We start from the raw sequence: 21,017 nt of genomic DNA, 5'->3' as shown, positions 1-21,017 counted from the left end.
TAATTAAATATGTGAGTATTCTAATTAGGTTTAATTTGTGGTCTATATTATATATCAACTATTTTTTGGTAAGGCATATATATCAATTATTTCAATTATCTTTAAAGTGAATTTTTGTTTATAGCAACCAATAGTGAACAATGTCTCGTATTTTATGTACATGTGCGAAAATAAGAAAGAAAAAGGAGAAATACATAAAAAATAGATGAAAACATGTGAGATATGATTTTTTTTTTAATGCAGATACGAAACATATAATAATTAGATTTTGATAAAATAATATAATATTATAATTTGTTATGCAATTATTCAAATATAATAATTTACTCCCTCTAGTTCTAAATATAAGAAACAAAACACTTTTTAGATTCATTGAAAAATATATAGATGTATTTGGTCGATCTATAATATAGACTAGATACATTCTTTTTTTAGATACATTCTTTTTTCAATGAATCTAAAAAGTGTTTTGTTTATTATATTTAGGATCGGAGAGGGTATTTAATAAATAATATAGATACATAATGTAATAGGTGTTTCGTAAAAATAAAATTAAAGAGATTAAAATTTACAATACAATCACTTTATATTTTAATATATGATATATAATATTAATTCTTACATGACATGCATGATTTAAATAATCGTCTTTTTTTTTTATGATAAAAAAAATAATCGTCTTTAATACCTGGAAAAAAAAAGTGAGTGGTATTATTCGATACAAGATATATTGTGGGTATATATATATAGTTGTGGTGTTATTTTTTGGAAAATGAGGACTTTTCAACATGTATATTTTCAACCGATACCAACAATATTTGTTATCAAAATGCATGACTATAGTCATATTTAATTTAGAGAATGAGAGAAAATCAATTTAGTGTGAATTATCTAATATTTTAAATTGATTTTTAAATTTAAAATTAGTAATATATATTTTTTTTTTATATTTTCTTGCCACAACATGTTTTTGATAAGATAACTATATAATCTCCCAAGGACAGAAAAAATGTATGAGAAGGTAAAATTAACGGTCGAAAGAACCACAATATTTAGCAATACCTTTTTGAATTGCAAAATTTGTAGGACTAGCTAGCCTTTCAGCTGCAGGTGATACCCTTCTATAAAATGGATACCACTCTATTATAGCCTTCAATGATTTATAAAATATTAGTCAAATGAAGTATTAGTATATGGTTCATAATAAATGATTTTACTTGCTCAATATCTATTAAAAGTTACTCCCTCCGGTCTTGAATATAGGAAACAAAAAAAAATACACACTTTTTAATAAAATTGGATAAAGTCTAAAAAGAAATAGTCATTTTCACTTTCATCATTAGAAAAGTTAAGTTTTGGAGACCGTGCTAATGATTATAAGCTTTGCATAAAATAAAACTAGGGGTAAAATTGGAATATCCAAAATATATATAATCATTGTAGTTGCTTTTTCTTATATTAAGACTTTGAATTTATTTTTTTTCGTTTCTTATATATGAGACCGGAGGGAGTAAATGATTAAACAAGACAACTTCAGTTATATTCTATTTGATTTTATAACTGTTAACTGGATAAATTGAGAGTAAAGGACGAGACAAAATCGTAGGTCCTTATTCTCCAATGAACCAAGGATAATTTTTTGTCCTATGTACAACTTATTTAAAATATTAAAATAACTTTATTTTTACTAAATATCGTATAAGATAAATTTTTTTCAATATTGTACATTAAACGTTTGTCATGTGTTATCTATATTGTATTATCATATACTCTTATGTATTGTTCTGTTTAGTATTTTACAAAATTGTGAATTCTTATTTTTTTGCCTTTTGGACTTATTGTAAAAAAAAACCTTTTGGACTTACTTAGTGTTAGATGAACCTCCTGCACTGTGGATTCCGCATGACACACAGTGGCGGAGTTAGACAAGAATATTGGAGCGGACTCTGATATAGCTTAAATTTATTTTTTTATCGGAGAAAAAAAATGTATAAACCAATAATTTTAACGTATTTAATAACATATCAAATGAGAGAAAAACTCAAATAAGATAACAATTTCAACTCCATTAAGATTTTTTTGTTTCAACTCAAATAAAATAATCTTTCTTTTGTTTTTGTTTTTCTTAACTTACTTACCATTAAGATTTCAATAACATATATATTAAATAGTTTTTAATTTATGTAAAATTTTAATATAGAATTTAATTCCTCCAATATATATTTGTATAATATATATCACTCCTAGAAAGAAAGAGAAAACAATTATAATAATTTGACCAACAATTTTAGAGAAAAATAGCAGTTTCTTTTAGGAGGGTGTATTCAATTGAGATTTCATGAGATTTTAAAAGATTTTTTAAAAATAAAAAAGTCTTGAGATATCCGATCAGGACTTTTATAAAAAATAAATAAATTCAGTTGTATTCAATTAAGACAATTAAAATTGTTTTTTCAAGGCAACGAAATCAGTTGGTTGAGATTTCTCTAGATTTATAAAATGTCCGTTGATATTCAAAAACATATAGATTCTGATAGACTCTTTTGTTGAATGGATTTTGTGAGACTTTTTGGTTGAAAATATAAATACCAAACTCATTCAACAATCTCACACAAACCTTCAAGACTTTTCATACTCTCCCACAAATATTTTTGGCCGTCAGGATTGAGTGTTGGTGAATGCAAAATTGATTTTCTTTTCGGCGCTGTCTAGCATGAGGATGCGATTTAAGTGCCTCACCGGTGAGGATGGACCATATGAACCCGTTAGATTAAGTGAATGGTTAAGATCTGTAGTATGTTATGTGCATTTCATCACATACAGTTACAATTCTAAGCAACACACACCATTTCACACAAACATGGCACCACCTGTGAACTACTCCGACCATCCATTTCGACGACGACCTCACGTGTCTCCGACGACAGCTCCGGCTACGGCGCCCCCACAACGCCAGCCACTCTATTTTACTTCGTAAAATAAAATACACCATTACAACGACGGCGACCACCCCAAACCTCCACCCCCACAACGGCAGCCACTATATTTTACTTCGTAATCCACAGATCCGACGTCGCCATACACCATTACGACGACGGCGGCAACCCAAACCTCTGCCAATCACCAGACGATGGCAGGAAAGAACCCCGAATACATAATCATTAACATTATTGACTTCAATTCGCACATCTTGCATCAACCAATTCAATTTGTTGGATCGGTTAACACAATGCATCGAAACATCACCAATTGATGCAACATTAAAAGTGTATCGATGCATAAGACAGATGTGCCGAAACATAACAGATGTAAAGTATCACACCACTACTAATTAACCAAGGGTTAGTGGGAAGTTAAAGTGTTTCGGTGTTCCATAAATACTCCTTGTTCAGTATCTATAATCTATAAACCATTAACCCCTCAAGTATTGTTGATGAAACAATTTCTTGCAGTCCTAGAGAAGGACATTTATCTTCGCTTTGCTGAATACGTAGATGATCTTGTCTTCTGCCAAATTAACTTTCAAATATGGTACAGACTGAAATAGGTTGCCACCCGGATTCGCTTTTCAGTCAAACTTTCATCATTACTTTCCATTTGAGACTTAATGAGGCCGTTTTCATGACATTTTTTCTGAACAAATACGGTTTCATGAACAAGAACTTCAGCGTAAAAAGTTTTCTCAAGAGGCTCTACATAAGAAGTTTTCTGATGACTTAGCCGTTTGTGGTCAATTATCTCTCATTAATTAATGTGAATTCAAAATTTCAAATCAAGTGGCAAGGAGCTCCTTCCAAGGACGTACCTGGGGAATACCGGGTTCGATTCCCAGGGAGAACAACGTTTGGCCAGTGCGCATGCCTCTACGCACGAGCTGGATTAGTCGTCCACCTTTGGTGGGTCGGAACCAGTGCGAAAGCAAAAAAAAAAATTCAAATCATTCCCCATTATTTATAGGCATATCCTCACACAAAAACAAATATGTTATTTGCATGTGTTGTATGTTTCATCGGTTTCTTTCTTGCGTCAAAAAAATGAGTTTCTTACATGTTCATTGATCTTATTCTATACTTACTTTCTTACCTTTTTTTTTGTTTTAATTTTTTTTCCAATGATCTCTACCTTTTTTCCTTTTTTTTGGTGTTATCTACCCTTTTCTTTTTATTGTTTTTTATCAATATTTTGTAATATATATTTTCTGAATATGATTTTATAGTGTGCGGAGAGATAGCTATTTGAAGATTCACCCATGAGCATCCAATGAGTACATAGATGGTTGCTTTATTATTTGATATACTAATTTTTTTTTTAAGAAATTTTTTGATACTAATGTTATATCTTTTATATTTTTATAGGCGGCTATTGTGTTCATGTATCACAAGTTATATCTCGATGAATCTTATGCTCTAATAAGGGATATTCCTCCAGGTCAAAAAGCTGCTCCACAGTTCAGATATGAAGACTCAAATAGGGATGCACTCGCAACAGAATTAATGTTACATCTATTTTATTTTTTATATTTGTTTATTTTTCGGTACCAAAGAAATAACTTTTTTTAAAAGGTACTAAAAACACGATTTATCTACAATTTAGGAAAATTGTATATGTAATGTATATGATCACAACATTCCTTATGTTTCTTTAAAATTCCTAAATTTATATTATTATTTATATTTAAGTAAGATAAATATAAAATAAATTTTACAAATAATTGAAAAAATAAAAATATCAAAATGAATCTCTATGTAATATATAAATAAAAACTATATACTAATATGGAGACGTATTTTATTTGTAAGTTTGATGAGGACATTTTTCTACGAAGATCTAAACCATTTTTTTTTAAATTGTTACGGGACCTACATTTATAATCATGTAGGGTTTATTTTTTTGTAATTTTGATGGGGTTACATTTCTACGGATATTTTAATAAGAGGTTTATTAATACGTGGACGGACTATGGAGGGCCTAATTTTTTTTTTCTTCTTTCTATTTCTTTTGACGAGCCTTTTGTTTTTTTCTTTCTTTCTATGCAACTCATATTTATTTATACTTCTATATTAATTAAAACATATACTTAATATTTTTTGTAATTTACATCGAACATATATTTATACTCATATATTAATTAATACATATATTTAATTTTTTTTTTTATAATTTACATGAGACTTATATTTATACTCATATATTAATATATGCCCTATTTTTTGTATTTTTTTTTATAATTTCTACGGGGACGGGTGGGAAAACACTGTATTGTTGGAAACGGGGAGCGGGAGAACATTCCCCATGTTGCTCTAACTATGATCCACTTATAGAAATTTGTTTTTAAGTGCAAAAATTGGAAAGAAGGGGTATAAAAGAAACAGGCAGCGTGGAAATAGAAATATTCAATTTCAATTTACAAACAGATATAAAAGGATATTGGGCTTATACAAAGGTTCAATTGGGCATATACAAAATCCAATAGAAGTGAGGGCTAGGGTTTATATAAAAGCGTTTATATAATTGGGCATATACAAAATCCAATAGAAGTGAGAGGGTTTATATAAAAGTGTTTATATAAAATACGAATTGTCTTACAGGGTGATCAGCCGCAGGCAAAGAACAACAGCAACAATGGTGATGGTGAGTTTGTTAAATACTTCTGACAAATTGATCTATTTTCAAAGAAGAGAACTTTTAACGATGGTGGGATCTGAATATTTGAATTTCCATTTTGCAGGAAGTCGTTGAGGTCGATGCTGCAGCCGCCGGAATCCCAAAGAAGAGAACTTTTAAGAAGTTCAGTTACAGAGGTGTTGATTTGGATGCTCTCCTTGACATGTCCGCTGCTGATGTCGTCAAGCTCTTCACCGCTCGTCCTCGTAGAAGGTTCCAAAGAGGTCTCACCAGATTGCCCATGTCTTTAATCAAACGGCTTCGCAAAGCGGTATGATACCATTTTTTTTTTTTATTAATTACTTCTGTTGTATCTGGAAAATAAACAATATTCTAGTAAATCTATTTTGTTAGGTCAATTTAGTCACTTACATTAAATTAAATTAAGAACTGGCAATGTTTGGCACATGCAAGTGATTTTTTATTGATTCTGATTGATGTTTACTATGAGATATCTTGAATGAGTAACTGATTTGATTAGTGTTTTTAAATTTTAGGGATTAATTTGTTACGTATTAGTTAGCCCAACACATTAGGAGGAATTCTAAGGTGGATCTAAGAATATGAGGCTTTTTAAAGTTCATGAACATATTTTTTGTAAAATGACTCCATTTTATTTTTCATACGTTTTCTAAATACAAAATTATTTATTAAATAAATAAATCAATTTTGTTTCATATTTTCTCAATTGATAATTAATCAAATTAATTTTAGATAAGATTGTTTAATTTAGTTTTGAAAATAGTTGAACACGGAGCTTTTTTCTTATCCCAACCCCAAAAAATGAAGATGATGCCTTTTATTATGTAATTTTTAAATTTTTTAAGGCCTTAGGTGATTGCCTTGTTGGCCTTCCCATTGGGCTCTCTGCTATATTGCTTCTAAGTTTACAATTTAAACGACTGAAATGTTGATTCATATTGTTATTTTTTAATTCTGTGAATTGATTGTAGAAAAGGGAGGCACCACCTGGTGAGAAGCCAGAACCTGTTAGGACCCATCTTCGCAACATGATTATTGTTCCTGAGATGATTGGGAGCATAGTTGGAGTGTACAATGGGAAGACATTTAACCAGGTTGAAATCAAACCTGAGATGATTGGGCATTACCTTGCTGAGTTCTCAATTTCATACAAGCCAGTTAAGCATGGTAGACCCGGTATTGGTGCTACTCACTCCTCCAGGTTCATTCCTCTCAAGTGAATTGCCCTTTGTAGGAGGCCACAGCTTATTTTGAAGGAAAAACCCAAGATGATTATGTTTCTTATGTTTAGTGCATTTTAATTTGATTGCTTGGTAATGACTTATTTATAACTTTTCAGCAGTGTCGTTTGGTTTGTTTTGGTCTCTAAACTTTATCGTGCAAGACACACGCACAAAGTTTTATCGTAGGTTATTGAAATTGACATTTTAAGTTTTAAATTGTTGAAATGTGGCTGATGTTTAGTCTTTTGAAAATTTACATAAGCTTTGGTTTTATTGTTATAATCTTTTAATTCTTTCTATTTGTTGTCGTTAGTGAGGGACCTTGATAGGTCTCTCCCACGGTGGTTGAGTCCTATATGTTTCTTTTAGCGGTTGGATGCTGAAGCTTATAGATCTTCGTGTGTACTGTCAACACTCGATACTTTTTTTAATTTCATTTTCACTTTTCCAATTCTCAACCCAGGTCTGCAGCAACTAACCAAGAAAAAGCGGAATAGTATTTTGTTTATTTTACCTCCCTAATTTTTTTGAAGCTGGCTGATATATAACAAAGAAATATGTCATCTGAAGTTAGAGCTGGCAGTAGGCCGTACATTGCTAACATACCAATATGGGCGGAGCCATGGCTATCCAATGGCATGAATATTTCGGTCCCTGATACAAGTGTAATTCAGCCTCACATTACTAATGTTGCTGCACTTATTGATCAAAACACTAAGAGTTGGAACCATAGTTTAATCAATAATTTATTTGATCATATTACAGCTGAAGCAATAAATAAAACACCTCTGTTTGATCAAGTTATTGAAGATAGATTGATTTGGAAAGGCGAGAAAAATGGTCAATATTGGGTTAAGAGAGCTTACTACCAGCTATGTGTAGATGAATTAATTGATACTAATCATCTTAGAATTTCATGTTTTTGGGCTAGTCTGTGGCATTTAAAAGTCCCCCCCAAAGGTTAAAAATCTTATTTGGCGAGGTTGTCGGGGTTGCTTTCCGACACGTGTGCGGCTTCGTGATAAAGGGATTAATTGTCTGCTTAATTGTGTTGTGTGTAACGATGATTTTGAAGATACTACTCATGTATTTTTCCTTTGTCCCTTCGCTGCGAGTATATGGCGTGATAGTGGTCTTTGGAATCATGTAGAGTCTGCTGTAAACAGCAGCAACACTGTAGCAGAAACTATCTTCATGTTACTGCAGAATTTAGAGGAACAAAATTCTGCTCGGTTGGCTGTTATTATGTGGAGCATTTGGAAAAATCGTAACATGAAATTGTGGAACAAAGCAACTGAAACAAAGGAGCAAATATTGAACAGAGTCGATCACCTTCTTGAGGACTGGCACGCTGCAAAGAATATGCAAAAAAAAGCAACGCAGCAGAGGTTGAAAGTGCTGCTGTCATGACAGAATCGCGAGTGCAGACGCATAGGCAGGAGCAGGCTGAGATGCGTTTGCAGAAACCTGAAAAGGGTAGGTACAAATGTAACATCTATGCTTCATTTTCATCTCACCGGAACCGTGTTAGTTTTGGTATATGTATCAGTGACGATGAATGCCATTTCGTGCTTGCCAAAACAATGTGGAGTTCATCTATGTGCAGTGTAGATTTAGGAGAAGCGTCAGGACTTTACCATGCTCTTAATTGGGTTAAAGAGTTACAACTAGAACGAGTGGATTTTGTGCTTGACTTGAAAAGAGTTTTTGATTATTTTCATAATGGTGAGAATGATGTCACATAGTTTAGTGATGTTATAAGAGAATGTCATTGTGTGTTTGATCTAATTTTGAAAACTATCATGTTGAGTTTAATAGGAGACAATCGAATGAGGTCGCTCATGCACTTGTAAGGGTAGCCACATCGAAAGCTATAAAAAAAAATTAACCTTTTTAAATTTTTTTAAAAAAAAAAACAAACAGATTTTTAGCATAGAATCTGATTTTAAGCTCTCTTAAAAATCTGGTTTCAGGTGAAGTGAAAAAAGTGTCTCATTCTTTATAGGCATTCATGTTTTATCAAGTGAGGACTTGCACAAGATATCATTGTTCTGTGAATATTTCCTAATCTCGGATTTTATTTAGCCAATACTCCAAACTAGATTTGTAACACTTTTACAATGATAATAATTGGTCTAGAAGAAAAAAATCTTTCATCAGATAAGTGGCCTAACCTCAAGTGCCATAGAACACTACTTCTATCTTCACTGACAGAATGTATATACCTGCCGAGGCTTCAAATAGTATAGTCCATCCAATTGCTTAGCCAAACCAATACCCCTCATAGTGTCCTTTGCCTGTATAATACAAGAATCATTTTCAAAAGACAACACACAATTGTTTCCTTTGGCTAGTCTTGAGACAAATATCAAATTAACATTAAATTCTGGCAAATATAAAACTCAGTCCATAAGCAACTCATCTTGTAATCTGAATTTACCAATTATGTGTGCTTGAATGCTATTACCTGCTACTCCTGTAGAATAGCAGTGACTGGTTTCTCCCTTCACCGTGTTGGTGGAATGCTTTATGTCATCCATAGTGTTCCTTTCAAGTAAATCAAGTAAACTGTTGTATTGGTCCTTGGTCAATGATACATGTCCTTCATCTACAGGTTGCACATTGCCACCATTAACTCCCTCATTGTCAGCTCCAACATTGTTAGCATATGCATTTCCTCCATTACCTTGATTGTCTCTTCCATAACCCCAATTGGGTGGATAGCCATGTTTCTTGTAACATATATCAACTATGTGACCTTTCTTGCCACAATAGGTGCACACTCTTGTGGAATTGTTCACATTTCCACGACCTCTTCCTCCTTTGTTGACCATTGTGTCCTCCTCTACCTCTACCATAACCTCTACTATCAACTGCATTAGCCAATGCATCTGTTACTTCATTTTTGTTATCAGATTGATTTGCAACTCCATAATTATGCTGCCTTTCTTCTTGTAAAACTACGGAAAGAACCTTGTTTATGGTAGGAAGAGGTTCCATTAACAGAATTTGAGATCTCACATTTTGATATTATAATCTTGTCTTCATTGTTGTACAATCTTGCATTTCGCTTAGATGCACACACACATGCATTAGGACAAACACATTATGGCATAGGTCTGAATTGATCAAGTTCTTCCCACAATGCTCGCATCTCAGTGAAGTGATCTGAAACCCTTGAAGCTCCTTGTTCGTTGAGGACATGTCTTTGTGTTGCATGGCTTTAAAACTTGGTATGTATTGAGAGTTGAGACATAGTCAATAGGCTTAACATAACCCCTGGTTTGAGTATGACAATTAGAATTAAGACTCATTTTTCATGTCAAACCATTAACAATGTAAGAGTTTAATAACCCCTCCAATTCTGCATCAAGGTTGTTATTCCTGGCCAATAGTTTACATTCTTTGCTGCAGTTTGGAGGTACATCACCTTAGTAAGATATGAGATAAGATTTGCAGCTATCCCTCAAATTATATTTAAACAATAGTTACAAACTTCATAAGAAAAAAAATGATGAACACAAGTAGAAATCTTACTGAAAACAAAGTGAGAAGCTATCCATACACCAGTTGAAGCATGAAGAGGAACTCAAACTCTGTCTTTAGAATCCACAGAACCATCATAAACCCATTTCTCTTTTTCACTTTCTTCTCTTTTTCTTGATCCATATTTACAAATGAAAAAAAAAACACTGAACTTTGAGGAACACCGCATGAATCAAACTGAACAAAAACTAAAATCGGAACTAAAGGACACTGAAATCAAGTAAAAGCAGAAGTCTGATCTGATCAACCCTAATGGTTAGACAACAAATCATGGCGACAAACCGGACAAGTAGTTCCTCCTCCCCGTAACCAAGAGTTAAGGCACGATGTGTGAAATTCATGGGCGCAGACAACAAAAGGTTGAACCAACTCTCCTGCCTTCAACTCCTCTAGACAAATAGGGCATTGCATATCTTCACCACCAAAATTTTTAACTGGAGGTAATGCTCTCATTGCCAACCTAGTAATCTCCGAGATTGTGTTAAAAGACATGTTGACCCTTAAATTTGGTCTGTAAGGCTCCCTCACAGACCATGAATTTCTCCTAGTAATAGATTGAAGTTCTTGTGTCCTTCCACGATCTTTTATACAAAACCCTATACACATAACGAACGATATCAATGTACCTATGCAAACAAAATAAATGTATGCCGCGGCTTTTGGTAACATTGCCGGTGGAATGAATATCACAGCAGGAACTATGTACTTATAAATGGAGTCTGTCATTCTTTGGCTGGTTGAGAAACAAAGAAGGTGGTGAAGAGACTATAACAGCAAGAGTAAAATAACAATACAGAAGCAAGATTTTCAAACTTAGTGTTGCAATTGGTCTTCAAGCTTGTCAAATTTCATGGGATGATGATGATGATGGACACTTTTACAGAGCTGGTTCACCTTGGTGGAGGATATGACTAACTTTGAAGTTATTATGTTTTAGTTTTGCCCTCAGTTTTGAGGTTACAAGCACTAAATTGTTTCTGCATCGGAAAGGGACAGAATTTCCATTCCCATGCATACTATGCTATTATCTTGGACAAAACACACTTTCTACTTCTGGCACTGGCTACTACATTATAAGATGGGATTTGGAATTGATCTCACCTGTCTGATCTATTTGATCAGAAAACTGTGTGAAACACAAGAACCGTTCGATCTTGAATCAGTGGCTTAGATTTAAAACTGAATGAAACTGTGTGATAAATGAACAGCAGGAATCTAGGTCCGGACACTCTTGGTTGTGGTCTTGTACATATATCTGGTAAATAATATAGACCGGATACATTATTTTTTCAATGAACCTAAAAAGTGATTTTTTGCTTATAATATTGATTGGAGGGAGTATAGTTAAACTCTTTATATACATACATTGAAACTAAAAAACTAATTAGTGATCCGGAGTATTGGGAAATAAAAATTATAAAAATATTTTAGAATTTGTATAGTTAAACTCTTTTTTTGACTAGTATGCATGAATCATATTTGAAATATCACATTGAATGGACACAAAATTTTGGTCATACTTACATAAAAATGCATGTTATTTAATTACTTAAAAAATATACAATAGTCAATTATTTTCTCTTTCTAGTTTTCTTCAATTTTGTGTGAGTGACCAAATTTTATGATCAAACTCTTATGACGCACACAAGAGTTTCTCTATACACAAAACATATTATCAGATTAACACATCAAATAATTTTGTCGGTTTGATATATCCACTAAGAACTTTTAATTCAACCGTTCGATAGAAAAACACCAAAATAATAAGTGTAATAGTAATAGATAAATAAAACAATAGATTAAATTTTCAATTTTAATACAAAGTATCTATCCATCCAGAGAAAGGACAGACCAGATTATAACATTTGTAACAGACCAAAATTTAAATTTCAAAAGCCAAAACATCTATGACATTATGCCCCTACAAAGTTTTTCAGTTCATGTATTCCCTTAGTCTCTCCCACCATGTAAGAATTTGCAGTTATCTCCAAAATGGCATCTTCCACGCGCAAAATGTCTACAAAACTGTTTTTGCTGATAGCTTTCTCTGTTTGGGATCACTGTATGCTTGTGACTTGCATTTGCAAAACACGGAACAAAGTGATTTGCACTTGACAAAGGCTTCCTTGGATAAAAAGTTCTCTCAGCAAAATTGTTTGTCTCAACCATGGAAGGATGGTATCTCTCAACAGTAGTTGGTTTGTCTCTGTAATTATAGTCGGCATAATAGTGGTTTGAATTAAAAGACGGTTTTCCTGAATTTCGGAACTGGTTTAGAGACATGCTTTATGACAGAAGATTGTAACGATGTTTTATCCATCTATCAGACTCACCTAATGGGACAGGACTTGGTTGTTGCTATTATAGCCTTTGCTCTAACTGTTGATACAAAAATAGAAGCGTTGTTATGCTTTCAAATTTCATGAAGTGTATCTTACTTACATTTATCCTTCGGACTTTTTATCAGGCATAAACTTCAGTTCAAGATGAAAAAGCCGGACCAGCCCATTAAAAAGCAGAATACATATACCCCGCAACATTTGGCAGCTCATCTTGCAAATGCAAATGAAGGATTGGTAGATGAGTCCAGTTCTTTGTCAAAGTCACTTATAGGTGGTAGTATGAACACATGCAAAATGAGAGTGTCAAGTTTCATTTGGAATGAGCGGGTAGTTCAAGGTTTGTTGCAATTTTTGCTCAATCTCCTATTCTTGGCAATATGTAGTTCTTTCTCTTGTCTTACACTCACTTTCTTCTACAGGGAATGTTGTCACTGTAGTTCCCAAGTGTCGAACTAGGATGATAATGGCTGAAAAACCATCTGATGGTACAGTGGCTTTGCATTATGGGGACATAGACGAAAGTGATTACATAGGCGCTGAAGATCATCTCCCTACATTACCGAATACTGTAAGTTTCGTTGCATACATTTTTGTGTTATATGTATATTGAGGATTTACATCTGAAGTTAGTTGAATGCGAATGTTAAGCCATTCAAACATTCATTTCCCATCTATGTTTATCATAGCTTTTCTTAACCTTGTGGCTTTGACGCCCTTTTTGAGGAATCCTTTGCCATTTTATCTCATTGCTACCATTGCTTTCATTTCTCCATATATATTTTGGCCATAATGTTTACTTTCACTTCCTCGGCACACATTTCTTGTTAAAAGTCATAATTTATTCCCCCTCTTGTTATTCTGGATAGATAGTTTTTGTATGTATAATTTCATAATTTCTCAGCATTAACATGATGGTGTTTCGGTCGTTGTCGACCATGAAATCACTATGAAAAGTTAATGAACTGTAAGAGTTATTGTAGTACACATTTGACTTTCATGCCTTTCAATATAATAGAAAGGAGTTTCTGCAAGTTTATTGCTCTGATTTATGTATCCTATTTGTGGACAGCATTTTGCGGATTTGCTTGCAGACCAGTTCATTTCACAGGTATGTTACTCTGTCTGCACTTGAAGCACATGAAGGACAAATCTTTGTTAAATTGTTTTTTTAATTGGAAAAAAATTGCCTACTGCAGATAGACAAGGAAGGATATGTTAAAGAAGATGACAGATTCCAACTCAGGCCAAACCCTGTGAACCTTCCATTGGGCAGTCAATCTAGTTTACCTCCTAATGACATGCAGCAATATGGAGAACCAAGTCCGGGTCAGTCTTATAATGAAGCTGCAAAACTAGCCAGTGGCAGTAATGCATCGTTAAATATACCGCAGAACCTTGTAGCAAATGCAAGGATGTTGCCACCTGGAAACTCTCAGGCCTTGCAGATGTCCCAAGCACTTCTCTCTGGTGTCTCAATGGCTCAAAGACCACAGCAAATGGACTCACAACAACAAGCAGTTTAGCAGCAGCAGCAGCAGCAGCTTCAACAAAATCAACACTCTCTCATTCAACAGCAAAATCCACAGCTTCAGAGATCTTTGCTCAGTGCAAATCAGCTTTCACATTTGAATGCGGTTGGACAGAACTCCAACATGCCATTAGGTAATCACTTGCTGAACAAAGCCTCACCTCTTCAGATTCAGATGCTACAGCAACAGCACCAGCAACAACTGCTGCAACAGAACCAGCAACCACAAATGCAAAGGAAAATGATGTTGGGACTTGGAACTGCTATGGGAATGAGTAACTTCAGAAATAGCTTAGTTGGTCTTTCACCTATGGCCAATGCCATGGGAATTGGAGCTGCAAGGGGAATAGGAGGAACTGGAATCTCAGCACCAATGACGTCTATTGCTGGCATGGGAAATATAGGTCAGAACCCAATGAATCTTGGCCAAGCTTCAAATATTAGTAATTCTATAAGCCAACAATATAGGCACAGAGTCGCGAAGGCATGTTAGGTTCACCTCAGTCTAGCATTGCCGGCATGTCAGGAGCTCGGCAGATGCACCCCAGCTCTTCCAGTCTTTCAGTGTTGAACCAGTCTCTGAATAGGGCTAATATGAGTACGCTGCAGCGAGCAATGGGTCCTATGGGTCCACCAAAGCTTATGCCAGGGGGGATGAGTCTATATATGAATCGGCAACAGCAACAGCAACACCAACAATCCCAGCAGCAACAGCAGCAGCAACAGCAACAGCAGCATATACAACAACAGTTGCAGCAGCAATTACAGCAGCAACAACAGCAGCAAGACACAACGTCACAATTGCAGGCAGTTGTTTCACCTCCACAGGTGGGATCGCCATCTACAATGGGAGTTCCATCGATGAGCCAGCAAACACATCAGCAAGCAAGCCCTCAACAAATGAGTCAACGAACTCCGATGAGTCCACAACAGATGAGCTCAGGGGCAATTCATGCGATGAGTACCGGTAATCCTGAAGCTTGTCCAGCAAGTCCGCAGTTGAGCTCTCAGACACTAGGGTCTGTTGGTAGCATAACCAATTCCCCTATGGACATGCAAGGTGTTAACAAGAGCAATTCTGTAAACAACAATGCACAGTGAAATTACAAAACTTAGAAAGTTCAAAGCCAAATTCTTACTTGGAAGCGAATGATGACAAAAATTTGAGCACCAAAATCAGTGCTATAAAACAACTGCATCCTAAAGGATCAAATGACATGGTTATTTACATATAAATAAAGCATATATTAGGGGAATTAGTTTATGCTGCTCTATAACCAACTCAAGAAGGAATCACATATCATGCTAGATGTAAATAGCTTTTTTGGTTTTCCCCTACTCTCATTGATCATCACATGAATGTTTGGGATATTTTAGACTAAGATTAGCATGTATTATTTGTACTTTGTAGCTCCATAACTTTGCCCAGAGGTTCAATTTTTAATCATCCCTTGAATGATTATAAGTTTAGTAAAGCTGTGAAGACTAAATAATATATAATATTAACAACAAACATTTGCTTATTAAAAAAATTGCTCCTCAAACCAGAAGATAAAGAATTAAGAATGTTTGCTGCTAACATTTCCCCCTCCCCTTAAGTTAAACTAAAGAAGGTTTGCTATCTTTTTATGACTTCACGACTTTAACGTCTGTTCTTGAAATTTAGTTAAGTTGGACTTTTAGTGTAATGAACTTATTTGTTGGTGGAATTTCTTTTCAAAATTGTATTGAGAGCTACTTTTGCCATCCTACTAGTTACTCGCGCGTCGTATTTTTACACATCCGCGACTTAAGTAGCGTATGCGTAAAAATAAGGCATTTTGGAAAAAAAAGTTGTCTGCTACTTAAGTCGCGGACAGTGTTTGAGTAACCAGTATGGCGGCAAAAGTAACTCCCAGTTGTATTAGAGATGACTTTTTCATTGATTGGCCTGGTTTCCCTAATTTTCGGTTATGTTGATTTTCTTTAATTGAGTGCCAACATAGTTAGAGTGTTATCCAGTTAGTATAAAGATGTTGCTGCACTTTCAATTTTGCTTAAAATAATTTATTTTACATCTAATTAACAGAAACTTAAAAAAATCAAGTTTAGTGTGATTTAAAATATTATCAAAGAGAAATACAAATCTAAAAATTAAAAGAAGGATAAGTTACGAGTGTCTAATTAGCGTGAAGATGAAGAAAGGGATAGAATTAAATATTTACCTAATTGTTTCAAAAAAATTAAAATTTGACTAACTTTATCATTTTTTAAATGTTTTTATGTTTAATGGAATTTCACGACTAAGTCATATTTAATATTTCATTAAACAAGCTTTTTTACACTGAAACAAACAAAAAGTTTATGTAAAGAAAAAAACACAAAATAAATAACGGTCTTATATACTATTAATAAATAGTGGCACAACAATTGCATTTTCTTCTTCCACGTCTAATTGTTCAATTAATACATAATAACAAGTTCAATGTAAAAATAGCGGGCTTTTGGAATCAAAACACGTGGATCAGCAATTACATTTTCCTCTTCCTCGTCTAATTGCTCAACAATTGCTGCAGGTTCAACTTGTTGTGTATGTATGGCTATGTTTGATAAATTCTCTGAGATAATTGATTAATTCAGACTCAAACTCATTCAAATCTCCAATCCGATCACTATACTCATGCTTTATATTGCACCGGAAGATTTTGTATTCTCTACTCTCTCCATGCGCCTAAATACTGTCGAGAATAATGCCTCAATATCTTTTTGAAGATTTTATATTTAAATATAGTTTAGATTTATATTTGAAATAAAATAATATTAGGATTTATGATTTATATTTCTGTTTAGAATATTTAAGATTTGTTTAGAATTTATTATAGGATTAATTTCTTTTTTTTAAAATATATGATTTGTTTTTATGTAGCTCTATATATAGAGCCATAAGCATGATGAATAAAACAAGAACTTTAGTATTCTTCATATAACCCTATATTTGAGGAGTCAACCAGGTAAAGATGTTGCCTCCGTCGCCGTTGTCGTCTTGCTGTGTTGCAGGGAATTTTATATTGGATTGTTACTGTGTTGGCGGTCAATTCATTCCTATGCGCGCTGTTTTGTTAGAAGCTATCCACGAGCTAGACTATCATGACCCAATTCGGCCTAATTTACTCGAAAGAGCTAGGTACGGAGATACTCCGTGTTGACGGTAGTAGTCACCGGTGTTTTGATCTTTCTTGTGGGGCTAGACCGTGTTGATTGACCATCCCTTGATATGGCGCTCAATTGGTTCTGGCTTGCTTTAACAAGATTTGATTCGTCATAGGTTGTTACGGAGGTCTCACTTTGTCGGGTCTATCTCAATATCCGTATCATTCCATGATTTCGGACTGTTTAGCTTGAAAAAGCCATCATCGCTTGCTGCTTGCTGCATGGAGTAGTGGGTACGTGTGCCGTTCCGTGCTGACGGTCAGTTCATTCGCCTTAATTGAATATGGACTCCTATTTTATCTTTTAGGAATAAATAGAAGTTTGCATGCTTCTTCGTTGTTCTACGTTTATCTCTTTGGGACGTTTGCCACACTCGTGCTTGAGGATAATCAGTTAGGCTCGATTAAGTTGATTAAACTTGTGCTGATTTATGTATTTGTATCACCCATTTGGGTCGAGTTGCACTTTGCTGGGTCAGGTTTCATGTCCCCCCAGTTTATTTTTCTTTTGTACTTTTTTTCTTTTTTATTATTACATATGAGACTATGGTAGACGACGAGGGACTTTATGTGTGCCTTAATTGGTATTCTTAAAATCTCTTTGATACCCGCTATTCTCTTAATTTATCAAAAAAAAAAAATATATTTGAGGAGAGTTTTCTCCCTAAAATTATATCCCACCAAATTCCGCAATACCAAAAACACAAAAATCCCTATCAAATACATACCTATCCCCTAATGAAACCCTAATAGTTGGTGTTGCCTTAATGGAAACTAAGTGCCCGTTTGACCCTTCTTATTTTTTACTTCTCTACTTCTTTTAAGGAGAAGTAGGGCCAAACACGATTTTGATAAAGTTATTAAAATAATAAGTGTCTTTTTCTAATAAAAAACACAATATAAGTGACTTAAAAAAAATTAATTTTCATAAAAAAAATTATGATAATTATCTTTTTTAAGTTGTTATTATTATTATTATTATTATTATTATTATTATCTTTTTTTATGTTTGTTATATTATTAGGATAATTATCTTTTAATTAAATTTAGATGATCATGAAATTTATGATAAGTTAGTTATTAATCTATTTTACCAAACAGATTTAACTTAAAAGTGATAATTAAGTTGAAAAAAATAATAAATATCAAACAACTTTAACTTTAAGTTTAAAGCTTTTATTTTCAACTTTATTCTTAAAATAACTTTTAAGACAAAATTAAGGAGGCCCAAACGGGCACTAAGACAACAACTGAGTGAAGGCAAGGTAGGCTGATAAATAGGCTGGAAACTAAGCCACCCTCTGTGAACTTTACCATCAATGATGATAAGTCAATTTAATGAAGCTGAATAGTAAAGCAAAGAGAGCTACTATCCAAAAGCTCTTCTTCCACACAATTAGCATGACAACTGAGACTAGAAATGTTGTAATCCAAAGATACTTGATGCAGGGATGAACAAGATTGTCCAATAGATCATGGACAATACACCTAGGAGATCATCCATGTGATCGATGCCATGGGGAAATGTGCTTTGAAATGCTAAGGAGAGTGTAGTCGTCCATCTCAGCTGTTAACATTCACAGGAAAAAAGTTACTTCATATTTAAGACATTTATGGAAACTAGAAATTGAAAGATGAAAAAGAAAGAAAAAAAAAAACATAAGAAAAGAATTGAAATCACCTTGGAGGAGTGGTCATTTTCACCTTTCTCGATGCTTATAGAATTAATTTCAATAGACATTGGAGAAGTTAATTAACTGTATAAGATAAAAATGACACAACAAAAGTCTCTCTCTCAGCACACTCTCTCTATGTGTCTCTGCTTGAGTTACAAGTTATTAATGATTTCTATTTCTATGAGCATTAAATAGGTGCTAATTAAAGACCCAACAAACAAAGTTATAGGGGAACATGAGAATTTCATTTCTTTTTTGGAAGGTTTTGTTACGAATTTGGTTGCTGTTTTCTTCATCTACAAGACTACAACTGCTTTATAATATTCTTAAGTAAAGAGAGCAACTATCTGTAACCAAAAAAAAAAAAAAAAAAAGAGAGCAACTATCCAAAAGCTCTTCTTCCACACAATTAGCATGACAACTGAGACTAGAAATGTTGTAATAGCCATATCACAGGCTATTGTAACCCCTGCATCAAACATAACACTTGGTTAGTATTCAAACTTACATATGTGATATAAATGTAGTTGTGTGGGCGAGAAAATTACCATAAGCATTACTCAGTTTTTCGGATGGCCGAAAGATATAGGTAATCGCAATACATGCACCCATAAACATGTAATTGACCACAATAATGTAAATTTGGCCTTCATGTTTTGTGGATGTATGTATATATAACCTTAAGCTTTGGGAAACAACCCATACTTAAGGCTTGCGATACCATGGAGAACGATGCTGAAATAATTGCTTGGCTTGCAATTATTGAAGCAACAACGGCCAAGGGACCTATATGAAGAAAAAAAAAGAAAAGAAATAATTAACATGTATAGCTGAAGACTGAAATATATAAGGATAAATAATGCATAATCACTCTAATGGAATATGAACACATAATATTTTAGCTTTTAATTACTTGTAAATGATATTTAGCATCAGACTTTTGATTTTCACACTTTTACCTCTTTGCTTAATCATTTAGCCACATTTAGGTTAAAAGATTCAAGAAAGGCTAATTTTGTGCTCTTTTAAAAAATAAAAACAATGAAATAAATTGAAGAAACCTAACAGATTAACAAAAAAATTAAATAAAATATATAACACTAGAAAATAGAATTTTTGTGACTTACCTCATTAATCAAAGAAATTACAGTCGTTGAATTAGGAACCAAATAAAGCTCCTCGTTGAATTAGGAATCAAAAGTAGTAAGTATTGTTGAAGAAGTGGTTATTAATTAGAGGGGGGAGGAATTGATATTAGAGGGAGAGATAAGTTGACATGAGCTTACTACATAGAAGAACCAAGGATCTATCAATTTAGATATGATCTTTCTCTTAGGAATTTTGTGATGAAAATTTTGTTCCTTTTAACTTTTTTGTTACAATAGTTTTGAGAAAATAGTAACATGAAAGAAAATAGTTTTGAGATAAGAGCTAACTACTACATGTAAGAACTCTATCTTGGTTTTATAGAGAGTTGAGAGCTATATCTTGGTATGTGGCAGGTTCAACATGGTTGATGCTTAGGCAGGTTCCACATGATCTACCTAACTAAGGCAAATTTATTGATGGGTGACCTTATGTCTAGAATTATGAGCGAAAAAGATTAATTTTATCATTTTAAAAATTTACTTTTATTTATTCTCATTTAATTTACTACATCTTTTTCTTTTTCCCATAATCAATAACCAATAACTAATAAAAAGTAAGTTTATATTTTTCTATTAAACTTATTTTAAGAAAAACACAAAAAAATTATACTTCAAATTACGAAAAGTAACTATGTGAATCATTGTTCTCATTGTTTGTTGAATAAATATCTTCATTTTTTTAAGATGTAATCTTGATAAAACTAATTTTTATTATAAATA

At 33.4% G+C, this 21,017-nt stretch overlaps 1 protein-coding gene, 1 long non-coding RNA gene and 1 pseudogene across 2 annotated transcripts; 2 read left to right on the top strand and 1 right to left on the bottom strand.

Annotated features, from left to right (window-relative positions):
• The first annotated feature begins 5,474 nt into the window (after positions 1-5,474).
• On the top strand, positions 5,475-7,151 carry LOC123884574 (40S ribosomal protein S15-4-like). Its single transcript, XM_045933699.1, has 3 exons — positions 5,475-5,631; positions 5,729-5,935; positions 6,618-7,151. Exons 1-3 carry the CDS (start codon positions 5,623-5,625, stop codon positions 6,864-6,866), a joined length of 465 nt encoding a protein of 154 aa, XP_045789655.1. The 5' UTR covers positions 5,475-5,622; the 3' UTR covers positions 6,867-7,151.
• A 5,573-nt stretch (positions 7,152-12,724) lies between these two features.
• On the top strand, positions 12,725-15,755 carry LOC123884573 (annotated as a pseudogene).
• Positions 15,756-18,632: 2,877 nt separating this feature from the next.
• LOC123885508 lies at positions 18,633-20,586 on the bottom strand. Its single transcript, XR_006801170.1, has 4 exons — positions 20,277-20,586; positions 19,698-19,935; positions 19,155-19,618; positions 18,633-19,040 (listed from the first exon to the last, which is right to left on the bottom strand). It is a non-coding gene; the product is annotated as an uncharacterized LOC123885508 (long non-coding RNA).
• Between the last annotated feature and the right edge of the window lie 431 nt (positions 20,587-21,017).

Source organism: Trifolium pratense, linkage group LG5 (assembly GCF_020283565.1).
Source record: "Trifolium pratense cultivar HEN17-A07 linkage group LG5, ARS_RC_1.1, whole genome shotgun sequence".
In the NCBI taxonomy this organism is placed as follows: domain Eukaryota; kingdom Viridiplantae; phylum Streptophyta; class Magnoliopsida; order Fabales; family Fabaceae; genus Trifolium; species Trifolium pratense.
The sequence above is the reverse complement of the archived record's forward strand: the minus strand, read 5'-3'. Positions and strand labels throughout refer to the sequence as shown.

Bases quoted from the DNA above. Each gene is read 5' to 3' on its own strand.
- LOC123884574 (XM_045933699.1), top strand. The intron at 5,936-6,617 runs GTATGATACCAT...AATTGATTGTAG, and splicing joins TCAAACGGCTTCGCAAAGCG to AAAAGGGAGGCACCACCTGG.